Below are 14,180 nucleotides of genomic sequence, written 5' to 3' on the forward strand. Positions count from 1 at the left end.
TTCATCATCTTTTCTGCTCCCATATAATTTTTTTCCCTTTTTCTCTAGTTCTGTGAAGAATGCCATTAGAATTTGTTGTTGTTTGGTTTTTCAAGACAGGGTTTCTCTGTGTAGCCCTGGCCATCCTGGAATTCACTCTGTAGACCAGTCTGGCCTCGAACCCAGAGATCTACCTGCCTCTGCCTTCTAAGTGCTCAGATTAAAGGCGTGCGCCACCTCCACCTGGTGTCATTAGAATTTTCATGGGGATTGTGTTTTTGTAGATTTCTTTCGATAATGTTGCAGTTTTTACAATATTAGTTTTGCCAACCTATGAGCATGGTATCTTTCCATCTTTAGTAATTTCTTTAATATCTGAAGGGACACTGGCCCACTCAAGCATGTGGCTCTGGCAGGCCTAGCCCTTCTCCTCATTTCCTCTGCCTTGCTAAAAACTGTAAGATTATGTTCCTAAAGCGAGCTGCCAAGGTCTATTCCCTTATTTGGCCACTTCCTTCCCCTGAGCCTGACGACCAAGGTCCATCAATCAGAAGCCCCTTTTGGCTCACCTAATTAACATGCCCAATTAAAATTAAACACCTTTACCTTTATAAACCACCACTTTCCTATGTGCCTCATCTGTCTCCCCTCTCTGCAGAGGCTGTCCTTTGCCCCTCCAGAGCAAATATCCCTGTCCCCTCTCCCTTGTCCTCCATCTCCTTTACCACCACATCCTAGCTCATTCTAACACAGACCTCCCCCTTCTTCCTCTTAAAACCACACCTGCACAGGCATTTGCTGCTGTTTTTCTGCCTGAGTCGAAAAGCAGCCACTTTAACTTTTCTTTCTGCTTAGTAAAGGATCTCTTTGTTTAAATAGGTGTTTGTGCCTCATCTGGGGTCCAAGAAGAAGCCCCTCTGTGTGGGCTCATGGGCAGCGGTGTGGGGGGGATTTCCTTCAATATCTTCACTGCCTTAAAGGCTATTTTGGCAAGGTCTTTCACCTCTCTGTTCAAGGATCCAGTTTAACTTGGTTGTGTTTATCCCAGTTGTTTGTTTGTTTGTTTGTTTTTCTGGCCAAAGCATATGGGACTGTCGACAAACATCTTTCTTATATGTTTGCTATTACGACACAGAAGACTGGCTGAGATCTCTATGGTGGCTTTGTGTCCTTGTTGGAGTTATTTCAGTTTCTTAAGCATTTCATGACTTCTCTTCACTAACCATGGGGAAAACTGTTATCAAATTACTTATCAAGAAAAGTATCTATTCATAAAGAGATCTTGATAATCATTTTCTATTAAGCTGTGATCCCATTATGCAGGCCAGCAGAAACTAAAACAATGAAATAAATTCACCAGGTGCTCTGAGTCAGCAAAGGCAAGCTCACTCATGGACACACACACACACAGACACACACACACACACACACACATGCACACGTGTGCACACACACAGATGATAACTAAATATCAGCACAATTCTTTAACTGAATAACCTTTCATTGCTAGGTAAGAATGCTAAGGTAACTAAATGTTAGGATATCTACAAATAAAGTTTGTAGGTATACATAAATATATTTTGGATAGATAGGTGATCTTCAAACACTTCAAAGACCTACAAAATATGACACTTAAAATGTTTTAAAAATTTAAACTTTCTAGACCCCACTTTTCTGTGGGGTTGATGGCAGATTTTTCAGAGAGCCTCAAGAACGCAGCTTTCATGAGTCATGAAAGCCACTCCATGCTGGGATGGACTTTTCAGTGCCTTTGAGTCATTCATACTCCTTCCTGTAAGTAATTCCTATAAGGGACCCTAACAAACTCACTGGTTCACTAAGAGCTAAATGAGTTGGAATTCTTTCTGTGGCCTTTCATTGATGTTCTTTCTGGAATGAATAAACCTTTTGTTTCTATCTTTCCAGGAACAGTCACACATAGTACCCTCTTATGCACATAGTCTACTGGCTGCTCTGCTTCTGGGTACACACCCACCATAAATAAACAAGGACAACAAGTTAGCTGGTTTGTAGAAATTTAGATCACCCACAAATAGAACCAGCTTTTCAAAAGACTAAAATAATTACACTGCATGGTATAGTCACTAGGGCCACCCTAGGCTGCTTCAGGTACCACAAACTGAGTAAAGCTAAGCTGGACCCTCCCCCAAATGGAGCCCTCAGCTTTCCACCAACACAGATGAGATGGTTAGGCAGAACTTTCTGGAGCTCCTAGAAGAAGTGCACAGGTAACAGATCGTTACATTGAGATATGTAGGTGCAAATGTACTTAGGATGCCTTCTAGGCACAACGCTTCTAGGACACTCAAATAAACAGAAGACAAAGGACTGTGGTGAGTGCCAAGAAGACCCAGAGAGTCAGTTCAGTTGGAGCATGGGAGCTTGGGTGGAACTCTGGCCATATCCCAAATTAGTGCTAAAGGGTGTGCCTTTATGTCTCCATGCCAACCAGTCATTGATTAGGAGCTGCCTGGGCATGGAGGATGACATTTCAGGAGGCTACTGTTCAGCTAAGGGTGATCCTCCAGGGTGTCTGGGGTGGGTGCACACTGATCTGAGTCCTGTCAGTTGTTAGCAGTTCTCTCAGTTTGGAGATTAGGGCCACACTCCTGCAAAGAGGAGCAACGTGCAATCCTGCAGCAGATGATGGAGTGTCCTGTAGCTCGAGTTTTCTCTCCAGGTCCCACCAAGTCCTGGCAGTCCAGCAGCCTACTTATAAAATAAACACACAGACATTTATATTATTTAAACTGTTTGACCTAATGGCTCAGGTTTTTTGTCAGCTGTTTTTATATCTTAAGTTAACTCATTTTTATTAGTCTATAAGTTGCCACATGGCTCGTGGCTTACTGGTACCTTACATCTCGCTTGTCAGGGCGGCGGTGGGCAGCATCTCTCTGTCTCAGCCTTTTACTTTCCAGAATTCTCTTCTCTCCTTGTCCTGCCTATACTTTCTGTCTGGCTACTGGCCAATCAGTGTTTTATTTATTAACAAACCAGAGCAACACATTTAATATATAGAACATCCCACAGCACTTTTCCTTTTTTTTTTAAAAGGAAGGTTTTAACTTTTGCATAGTAAAATTACAGATAACAAAACAATTATCAAGTAAGAATTACAGTTACAATATTTAGTTTATTTGTATTTGGCAAAATTAAAGAAGATATCATATCTCTCTTATATTTGTGCGTCTGAGGTTTTATATCTAACTTATCTCTTATCATAACTAAGGAAATTATAACTATTTAGTTTTTGATTACATCAAAGGCCCCAGAAGGATATAATATTTCCTGAGAAATGGGAGAAGGATGTAAGTAACTTTTGGGAGTCTTGTGAGAGTAGACAGAGACAGACAGACAGTCACCTAATATTTTTTTGTAATGTTGGGGCATCTGTCTTTAGCCCACAGGCCTAGAGTCTTTTAGTTACTTTTCTCTGTGTTTTGTAGAATATTTGGTATTTTTTTTTTTTGTAAAGTAGGAACCTGAAGTACCATTTTGTCAAGTAAAGTTTAGTGGTCACATTTCTTTGGGTCTTGTATGTCTAGTTGATATATATTTTTAAAGCATTCTAGGCAAGAACAGTTTCTTGCCCAAATAGCTATTTTTGTCAAGAAGAAGATAAACTCTATACCAAGTGTCATTGATGTCCATTTTCTTTTTTGAAGTAAATCAGTGTTGTCAGGAGTAGACATGTCTCATTGTCTAGAAAGTTTAAATTTTTAAAACATTTTAAGTGTCATGTTTTGTAGGTCTTTGAAGTGTTTGAAGATCACCTATCTATCTGAAATATATTTATGTATACCTAGAAAACTTAACTAACATGTTACAAGTTTGACTATCATAGAAGACTAATTAATCTGCATTTTTAATTATCTATTATAATCTAAATGAGTTACATAAACATAATACCTCAAACAGAGTAGAAATATATATATAATATAATGAAATTAAGTTTAAACTTGTATCAATAAACTAAAATTTATAGTAATATAAAACATTTTAAACAAGTTGTTTTTTAAAAAGAGATTTAATAATTTATCTTTTTATTTTATCATTATCTATACTACCCCTTTTATATCCTACGCTGCATGCGGAGCACTGAACAGGGTCTTCAGAGCCAACGCCATCGAACACAAGCCCTGGCTGTGACATCACAGCAGGCCCAAGAGGAAGAGATTCATCTAGGGCTAAGCTGAAGCCTCAGCCGCAGCGGGACTGTTTCCTCTGCTCTTCAGACTGAAACCTCTGCGCTGGCTCCACCCCTCTGGTTTCTCTGCTCAGGGTTTGCAGAGCTGCAGCGGAGCGGCGGTACAGCCAGCTTCCTTGAGGACAGGGTGAGGACTCGTCCGTCCTGCAGGAGAAGGTGAGCTGGGAGGGATGGAGGACACAGAGCATGTGGGATGGGGGCTGGGGGTGATGGTGCACCCCAGGCATTCAGTGCATGAAGTGGGGAGGTCCTGAAAAGATACTGAGACTGCTTAGTATCAGGCCCATCATCTCATGACTAACAAGAAAGACTTGCTTGATGGGTGGCATTAGATGCTGTTGCCTGAAAACCCACTACTTTTCCTTAAAATGTCACTGCTGTCCCTGGGGCAGATCTTAGAACTAGGAGGCAGGCCACCAGTTGTAAACGTGCCCTAACTCCTTCAACTCCCCGTATCAAATCTCAGTGCACCAATGACTGTCAGAGGGACATCAAGGTGGGCAAGACTGATTCCTGTTTCTGACTCCAAGTCGAGGCCCACCTTGTGCTTCTCAGGAAAGAGGTCATGACCCTAAAAGTGTGGGGGCTGGAGTGGAGGGTGTGAGCTCTAGGAATAGGGCACACTGTGCTGAAGGCCCAGGGTGTCTGTGATTCTGGCTGAGCTTGCGAGCTGCTGTGTCTGCAGTCCGGGTCTTCTTTCACGGTGCTAGCAAGTCTAACAAAGGGCCATGCACACGCTGGGCCAATGCTGGGCCACTGAGCAGTGGCTTCTGCCCTTTCTCAATTTTCTTCATACAAATGGCCTTGCACAACAAATGCCTTGACCTTGAGTGAGGGTCACACTCAGCACTGTAAGCGACTTTTACAGAACTTGCCCTGTGGCGTCCCAGAACCATCCTGATGGGTTGGTTGCATTGTCCCTTTTCACAGTGGAGAGAACTGCATCTCACGGGGCTTTAGGAATTCTCAAGAGTGGACTAGGTCCTGACCTATCTCTGCAGTTTTCTGGAACGCTTTCTATGTCCACTTCTTAGCTGCAGGTTCTCTGGGTCTTCCTAGAACCACTTTAGAGAGTTTTGAGATGAGTGTTTCTGTCTCCCAACCTTAGCTTGTCAGTATGAGAAAAAACAAAACCACTGAGAGATGGGTGGTCCTCACCGGGCATCCGTAGGGTAGTCTTGTCTAGAGCTCCACTTCCTAGAGGGAGGGCTGTTCTCTTCCTTCTTGTTCCTGGTGGCACATTGATATGATCTCCACTGGCATTTAGAATCATGGCCTGAGGGTGAGCCAGGAAGAGATTGCTTAGGGCCTGGTTATGAGGGGGTTTGGTGGAGTCAGAGGGTCTTGGCCTTCAGTCCCTGCACTGGATAGTGTGAGTATAGGGACCTGGGGCAGGTGTTTGGGTATGCTGGATCTGCAGTTTTCTTACCTATAACATTAGGAAGGGAATTGATCCTCTATCCTTGAGCCTTTATGAGGACAAAATACTCCCATGAAATGTGCACATGTGTGGAAGCAGTACACAGTGAGTTGTACTTAGAAAATGCATATACAAACCATAACTCTTTACTAGAGAAAATACTACACATTTACAGAGGAGGTAAGGTGGTCATTCCCCCACCTCCTGGTCCTGGGCAAATTGTTCCTGTGACATCCCATGGGATACAGCACATCCTCTGTGAACATATGAGTTACTCCACTAGTCTCCTAATCATGGCAAATGGGCTCATCCTTTGCTTTGCCTTTTATAACCATTACTCCCATGAGTGAGGGTCTGCACACTTCTCTTTATATTGTTCTCAGTGTGTCCTTGGGTACATGCTCAGATTCGATGTTGTGGTTTCCAGGGTAAATACTTCAGTGATGACCTTTCACAGACCTGTGTGGCTCAGCTTTCCCATCTACTGTCAGAGAGTTTCTGCTTTCCCCACATCTGTGTTAGTGAAATGTGCTGCTGCACGTTCAGACTTCTGCTAAATGAGTATATGGATAAGAATATCCAGGACTTACCACTTGTCTAGGGATCTTTCATTGAGTGGTAGGACTCAGGCACCAGGATCAGAGCCCCTGATGAACCTGTTTTTACTTCTCTCATTTAGCAGGCAGAGTCAGGAAAAACACCTAGGTATCTCACCATCCTCTCACTTTACCTCTCTCCACTCTTTGTATGTGTATGTGTGTTTCATTTTTGAGAATTTCATATTTGAGTACTGTATTTATATAATTTCTAGTGCTCAGGATTGACTCTAAACCTTTGCACTTTCTTTATGATGTCATTATATTTGCAAATTATTTAGGCATTTGTTCAGCGCTACTATTCATATGCTGATCCATACACCTGCAAGTAGCAGATTGCTGGATAGAATGTTTTATCTGCAGTTTTCCTACAGATAGTGAAATGTCTCTCTATTTCTTGTTCCCTCTATTTGAGGGAACAAGTCCCTAGGGAAAGTGAGGTGGGAACATCTGGGTTTTAGTAGAAAAGATTTTCCCCACTAATAACTTGCTAGCTTGGGCCCTCAAAGAATAAGAGGGAGACAAAGACAGAAGGACAAACATATGGGAAGCTTCCTCACTCCACATGTTCTGCAGAGCTCTTATGTGAACCCTGACTGGTGGGTTACCATAGTAACTTTCTCTTCTTGAGTCCTGGTACTTTGCAGAAACTCCACTTTGTCATAATGTACCATGTTTATGAATTCCACTGGAGTCTATCTTGCTAATATTTTGTTAGGATTTGGCACTGATAATTGTATGTGAGATTTACTTGCATTTCTTCAATCATTGTCAACTTTGGCCTGTGAATTTCATTTGCCTCCTAGAAAGCACATGAAAGCCCCCTTTCCTTCGCTGGGTTCTAGGTAATAGACTAGCGTTGGAATTCTCCAGTCACCCAGGGTTTAATGGAATAAAATTGTTCCGAGAAGCTATGAGGAGCTGTGCATTTTGATAAGGAACTTAAGACGTGGTTTGTGATGTCTCTCATGGTTCCCTGGACTATCTCACTGCCTGTATCCACTTGGTTCAAAACTGAAAGGGGATATTTATGGAGTTACATCTGTGATTTAAAATCCAGACATTAGCTTTCCTGTTTTCTCTTTAGAGTGGGATGGTCACCTACAGTTCTGAGCCAGTCGCCCTCCAAGCATGTTGTGTTGCTAGACCCGCAGCGTGTCTGCTCTTGCCCCTGATTATGAGAACCTTTGCGGAATGGAAAGATAGAAAGATTGGAAGGGCCAGTGTGCTTTCCAGTTTATCTAAACTACTTTCTTCCCTTTGACATGTACTCAAGGCACCTTGGAGTCCAGAGCTTCCTGAAGAAATCATGGCTGAGCCCAGTGACAACTCTCTGAGGATTGTTCTGGTAGGAAAAACAGGAAGTGGAAAAAGTGCTACAGCAAACACTATCCTGGGGCAAAAGCTATTTGCTTCTAGAATTGCACCCCATGCTGTCACTCAGACCTGTCAGAAAGAATCCCGCAAGTGGAAGGAGAGAGACCTCATGGTTGTTGACACCCCAGGGCTCTTTGACACTAAGGTAAAACTGGAAACCACCTGCACTGAAATCAGCCGCTGTGTCCTGTACTCCTGCCCCGGGCCTCACGCCATCATCCTGGTACTGCGGCTGGGCCGCCACACAGAGGAAGAGCAAGAAACTGTTATTCGGATCAAGGCAATTTTTGGGGAGGCAGCCATGAAGTACATGATTGTCTTGTTCACCCGCAAAGATGAGCTGGAGGACCAGCTCCTAAATGACTTCATAGCAGACTCAGATGCAAACCTAAAAAGCATCATCAGGGAGTGTGAGGGCCGCTGCCTGGCCATCAACAACAAGGCAGAGGAGGCTGAGAGGGAAGCCCAAGTGCAGGAGCTGGTGCAGCTGGTGGAGGCCATGGTGCAGAGCAATGGCGGAGTCTACTTCTCCGAAGCCATCTACAAGGACGCGGAGCAAAGGCTGAAAAGAGAAGTGGAGATCTTGAGGAAACTTTACACTGTTCAAAAAGAGAATGAAATCAGAATAGTTGAGGAAGAGTGTGCTCTCGGGAAATACAGTGCTCAGAAAAGAGAGGAAATAATACAAATAATCAGGGAAAAATATGACAAGAAAATAAGACATGAGGCAGAGAATAACATACTCAGCCAGATTGTTGAAGGAGTTAAGAAGATTCTCTTGAAAATATGGCAGGTTTTTAAGTAGTCTGTGTATTTTTTTCATTCACTCTGAGCATTTCTCTGTCCATCTCATTCCCTACCATTCTCCCTGCTGGCCCTTTCCTACCGCCGCCAACAAACTCAAGAGATAGCAGAACCAGGAATTTGCTGACCCAGCGTCAAGACTCAATGCTGCACACTCCACACTCGGCTCCCTCTGCTAGCCTGCCCTGCCTTGCCCACTCTGATGGACTGAAATGTCTCTGTAACCAGGAGCCAAAATAAACATTGCTCGCTTAAGTTGCTTCTGTGAGATGCTTGTCACACTAGAAGGAAACACAAAACATAGCCCTTTATCAGTTTGTAATTCTGATTTTATTGACAAGGCAATCATCTATAGTGTTAGGACATTACAGAGGCCTCTGTTCTGGATTTCAGAGTCACATTCTTAACCACTAGCACCCTCACACACCAACGTCTCCTCTAGGAATCCTCTCCATGCTTCCTTTTGTACCTCTTCAGAATCACCCACGCAGGGTTGGTTAATCCTAACTCTACAGAGCCTCTGTCACCCACAGGAAGTGATTGACTGACACACAGAGCACAGCTTTGGGCTGGGACACAAGACTAGGAAGAGAGGAGAAAGCATCTCCACACACTTGCTGTGAGGAACTGCCCAAGAGCGCATGCCTGAGGGTCGATGCTTGAATGAATACCGTATCCCACTTGACTATAACCTGTTGTGAATTCAGGATTTTGGTCTCCCAGATGGGGTGGCTCAGTTTTGTCCAGAATTTTCTTTCCGTATTTGCCCAGTTTCTGTGTCCTTTGTGAAGACAGATTAGGATATGAAAACATGGCCATCAGTAATGTTTAACTGGTGATCAGAAACAAGAATAGAATCACACACATTCCAAAGAAACAATCATCTCCCAAGCACCCAGCCAGCAGGAGTGGCTCAGAATCTGACTAGCAGATTCCTCCCAAACTCCACCTGATGGGTGATGCAGCTATGAATACCTGCAACCCAGCTGAGGGACCTTCTAGCCCATGCCTATATTGAGTCCAGAGTCTTGCAATAACGGAGGACAGACCACTAAAGTCTATTAAACCAGAAGCAAACTTTATTTCAGAAAAATAAAAAATAAAACACTGTGGGGGCACAAAAGCTTATCAGCTAGCTGAGACCACAGCCAATGTTGGAATTCTGAGGCTGTGGCAATCAAGGTGGGTACTGGCCTCCTTTTATAGTATCAGGCATGGGATGCACACTAGGAGTCACGTAAAAGCAACTATTAAAAGTTAACTTTGGTCCAGGTAGTTGTTGGCTATAAGGGGCAAGGGGGTTAAAAGTTACCCCCTGGCTGTTGACAGAGGAGCTGGCTGTAAAGCAGACAGCCATTGTTAGCAGTTAACCTTTAGAGCGGATGACTGTCAGTTTTCATCTCTTAAGCTTATAATTTTTTTTTTAATTTTGATATTTCTGAACCGTTCACTTGACACCCATTTCCTTCCCTCCTAAGCTTGGCTCTCTTTATACAATTGATGAGATTAAGATATTCCCAGTGCCAACTCAGGATCAGTTGTTGCCCTAAGACTGATGTCTTTGTGGTCTCTGGCTTCTTCTAGCTAATTCCTGAGTCCCCCTGATGGCTCATGAGCCTGGGAAACCATCACCAGGGCAGGTGTAGCATGATTCCAGAAGCTATCCATGAACATGTGGTTAGCAGAGCCCAATAGACGATACACAAAAAATGATCAAGTAAATAATGTTAATTATACACTCTTTAAGCAAATAGACCACTGTTTCTCAGAATAATTGCTCTGTGATGAGCAATTTTCTTAGGAGGAGTGAGTTTCACCTTAGTATGGTAATAATATCTCTGTCTGCTTGTCTATGTGCGTGTGTGTGTGTGTGTGTGTGTGTGTGTGTGTGTGTGTGTATTACACAAATATGTTATATGTCTAATATACGTAAAGTCAATTAAGGTTTTGAGGATAAACTCCTGCATATCTTTTCCACATCTGTTGACAATTGTAGCAACGCTGTGGCTCCTGGGAAGCCCAACCAATTCCCATAGACGCCATTTCTTTGCATTCTCAGTGGGTCAGCCACTGTCCTAATGAAACGCACAGATGGGCTCCCCAGACACCCAGACACCCGATCTTCCTCCCACCAGCTCACGGAGAAGCTTGCCCTGGAAGAACCTCTCAGAGAGGTCCTGACCATTTCTCAAGGCCTCTGAACATGCTCCTTCCTCAGCAACCTCTCCTTCAGCCTTCTCCATTTGTATCGCACAATTACATATACATCTTACAGAATGCTTGACTTGATTTTTTTTGCATTGCTAATGAGGTCTTGCATGGCACTTGTCATCAATTGGTCTGATTACTATTGTGGTAGTGGGGGTGGACCCTAGGCCTCCAGCATCACTGGATTTGCATAATCACAGAGCTACATCCCTAGCTCTTGTTTTGTTTTGTTTTGGGCACAGGATCTCACGAAGTTGTCCGGGCTGACCTGCAAAGACATAATCCTCCTTCCTGCCCCAGCCTCCCGAGTGTTTGGATTATAGGCATACATCACCATACCAGGCAGAAGTTTCATTTTAGAACAATTGGAGTCCTTTATCTTTAACAATTTGTTTTTGTTATTTTTGAGAGTTTGTGTGTAGGTGTGTGTCTGCATGTGGTTGTGTGAAGGTGAGTTAGAGGCCAGAGGCTTTGCACGCCCTGGAGCTGGAGCTCCAGACAGTTGTGGGCTGCCTGATATGGGTGCTGGGAACTGAACTCTGGTCCTCTGGAAGAGCGACAGGTGCTCGTAGCCACCGAACCATCTCTCCAGCCCCACATTCTCTTATATTAAAAGTGTCTCTAAAGCTATAAACTGCAGCGCCCAGGTCAAGGCAACACAGTCCCAAGTGTTAGAACTTTAACAATTGCTTGTGTTTCCATTTCGTGTGAAACTGAGTCCCAGTAAGTAGAGACTGGTCCCCACATCCCACACCTCCTCACTGTTTCCCAGGGCTGATGCAGCCTCTGTGTGCTGGTATCTACAATGACTTGTTATGGACATTTAAAATTTTAAAAATCATTTTCAATGTTTTTGTGGCTTCAAAATATACACAAAACCTAGAAAAGAGGGCTAGTGGTTTACACTTTGAGAACCATGCTACCCAGTTTCTCAATTGCAGGGCAAGACTGAAAGAACATTCCACAGCTATAGAGTTCTGCTTGCTCCTGGGGAGGAAAAACGTGCCCCGGTTACTCTGTTCTGAGTGAGACTCTGTGGGTTTAACAGGAAACATCTCTTCTATCACTCTGGTCCAGTACTCAGGAGAGCCTGAAGTGTCTGGAGGAGGCTCTGTAAAAGAGACTAAAACACCTCAATGGGACCCGTCCAGTCTACCCTTTTGACTCATCCCAAGCCTTGAATGGGCAGACTGTCTAAGGAATCCCACATAAGGGGAGAGCTGTCAGCCCCATTCTAATTCTGCCCTGTGGGGTTACCATGCTGTTATTAAGAGAGGTGGAGGTGGAAAAACAGGAAATGGCCCAGGTGAGGAGAGCTTGTGTGGTACTGCTACACACACAGTCAAAATGACAGCAGACCATTTTGTTTTCATAATTTGAGACCTTTCTGAGAAACGGAGGCCACAGACTCCCAGAGACATGTAGAGACATGAACAAACCTACATTCTGCATAATGAAGTGGGAGCAATGTTCTGCGAGTGGAGCCAACATGTATCAAGAAAGAAAGGAAGTTATAAAAGACAGGGAGAACTGAAAATAGAGTGCTGTGTTGACCTCGTGTGCAGACGTGGGGTGAACATGACTGATTCTCCTCTGCCTTCTTCCTGTTCACACTCTCCCTAGAGACTTGGCTTACTTCATGATAGTGGGGACCAGGTGGAAGCTGGAGGCTGTGCAAGGAGATAGTACAGTGTATGATGAGGCAAGAGAGGGACTTGGAGGGACAGGGGGAAGAACTGGTCACTTGTCTCACAGTGTGACCTGCCCCCTGAGATCTTAATATTTTGTGCCAATAAGGGGGGCTGATCCCAGTTTTAATCACTCACCAGTGTCTCCAGTGCAACAAGGCCGTGAGGAACCTTGGCAGCCAAAGTTTCAGACTCCTGCTTTCTGACAGAACTCCTTACCCTAGCCTCTCAGAACCTTCCCCACTCAGTATCTCTGGTCTCTAACAGGGATTGCTAGTCCTGAGAAGTAGCACTGTAGAGTTTGAACCATGTTCAACTAGTGCTCTGGAGGCTGGGTCAGTGTTGATGGGCCAGCAAGCTGGGCCATGTCATGGACGAGAGTGGCTTGCTTGCTTGAGCGTGTCTAGAAATTGAGAGTTTTAGGTGTCAGAGGAGGAAGGGACTTGCTTGATCTGCTGTAGTCCTCCCTTCAGCAAGCTAGGCTCCGAGGTTTAACAACACTTTGCCTAAGAGCACAAAGTGCAGGCGGCATCAGGTCACAGCTGCACCCCTGGTCCCCGGTCATTGGTTCTACCCTTCCGGGTTCGGAGGACAGGCACAATACTGAGGTGCTTCCCGGAAAGGCCAGTGTTGATGGGTTCCCCGAGGAAAACTGGAGTCATTTCGAGCTTACAGAACCTTTCCCGTTCTGAAATGGCTCCAAGACGTTCCCTACTCCCTTGGTGTGAAGCACTTGGTTTCTTTTTCATGGCTGTGGTCTTGTTAGCAATTTTCCCTCTGCCCTCTTGACAGGACTTTCTTTAAATGTGCTTCTTTTCCAGCTTAATCAGCTTTTCAGAAATTCCACTGTTCTCTTTGCTCTTGGGTCTCACAGCAAATTGAGTTGAAGGTGGTCAACAGTGCCCATGCCACTGCCTAGATGCTGTGCAGCCTAGAGATGTTGTCCAGCAGGTGAACTTTCATCAGCTTTAAATGTGGTCTGCCACAAAGTCTCAAGGCAGCGACATAATGAATTCAGATTCTTTGCCAAGGTATAATAAAGATGTCATCTAGTCCAATTCCCAGGAGAGAGCTTATTTTCATCTGAAACCTCATGAACATAACCTTCATAGTCCATATTTCTATTAAGATTCTGGAATATTCTATTAAGATTCTGAGGTCTCATCAGAACTATTCATGAAGCTCTGCTTCCATAATTTCTAGGTACCAGATTCTCCAAAGTTTTCAAATTCCTCCCACACACCAGTTATCCATCTTCACTGCACCTTAGTTATAATCACAGTAATGACCCACTTTCTGGTTCCGATTTTCCGATAGCTTCTTGTGCTTTAGAAAATATCCAAGACAATCAGTTGTGTTTTGTTTCAGCCTGGAACTCACAACACTAGTGAGGCTGGTCTCAAACTCACAACCCGATTATCTCCTCCCAAGTGCTGGGATTTCAGGCATGCACCACCATACCTAACTAGAAAAATAAACACACAATGGAGAAAGTTTCTGAGGCATACTCCATGTTTGATTGGTCCAGGTACTTTGGACCTGTTTTACCACCATAGACTTTGGTGGAAATGTGTGGTGAAGAAGACCTCTTTATCTCATAGAAGCAAGAAAATAAAGGGAGAAACAGGAAGGGCCATAGGGCACCAACAGCCGCTTTAAAGAGACGTCTCCAATGACTGGTGCTGTGAATCACGACATGGGTGTGTAGGTACACACGGCTCCATGAAAATAGACTCAGAGGCACCTTAAGAATGTATTTAGCCTTTGGCAGCTGCAGAGGGGGTCCAGCCTTGAAGGACTGAAGCACTTTCCCTTCGTCTAGGGCATGTTTATTTACTCTCTATTATAGTTCAGCCAGTTAATTTCTGTACCTTCAA

The 14,180-nt window shown here is 44.1% G+C and overlaps 1 protein-coding gene across 1 annotated transcript; it reads left to right on the plus strand.

Moving 5' to 3' along the window:
- The first annotated feature begins 4,235 nt into the window (after nucleotides 1-4,235).
- On the plus strand, nucleotides 4,236-8,662 carry LOC102917217 (GTPase IMAP family member 7-like). Its single transcript, XM_006995444.4, has 2 exons — nucleotides 4,236-4,366; nucleotides 7,503-8,662. The coding sequence occupies exon 2, from the start codon at nucleotides 7,536-7,538 to the stop codon at nucleotides 8,406-8,408; it is 873 nt and encodes a 290-aa protein (XP_006995506.1). The 5' UTR covers nucleotides 4,236-4,366; nucleotides 7,503-7,535; the 3' UTR covers nucleotides 8,409-8,662.
- The last annotated feature ends 5,518 nt before the right edge of the window (nucleotides 8,663-14,180 follow it).

Source organism: Peromyscus maniculatus, chromosome 3, assembly GCF_049852395.1.
Source record: "Peromyscus maniculatus bairdii isolate BWxNUB_F1_BW_parent chromosome 3, HU_Pman_BW_mat_3.1, whole genome shotgun sequence".
In the NCBI taxonomy this organism is placed as follows: domain Eukaryota; kingdom Metazoa; phylum Chordata; class Mammalia; order Rodentia; family Cricetidae; genus Peromyscus; species Peromyscus maniculatus.

What these genes read in the sequence shown, in the direction of transcription:
- LOC102917217 (XM_006995444.4), top strand. Translation starts at nt 7,536, where the DNA reads ATGGCTGAGCCCAGTGACAACTCTCTGAGGATTGTTCTGGTAGGAAAA.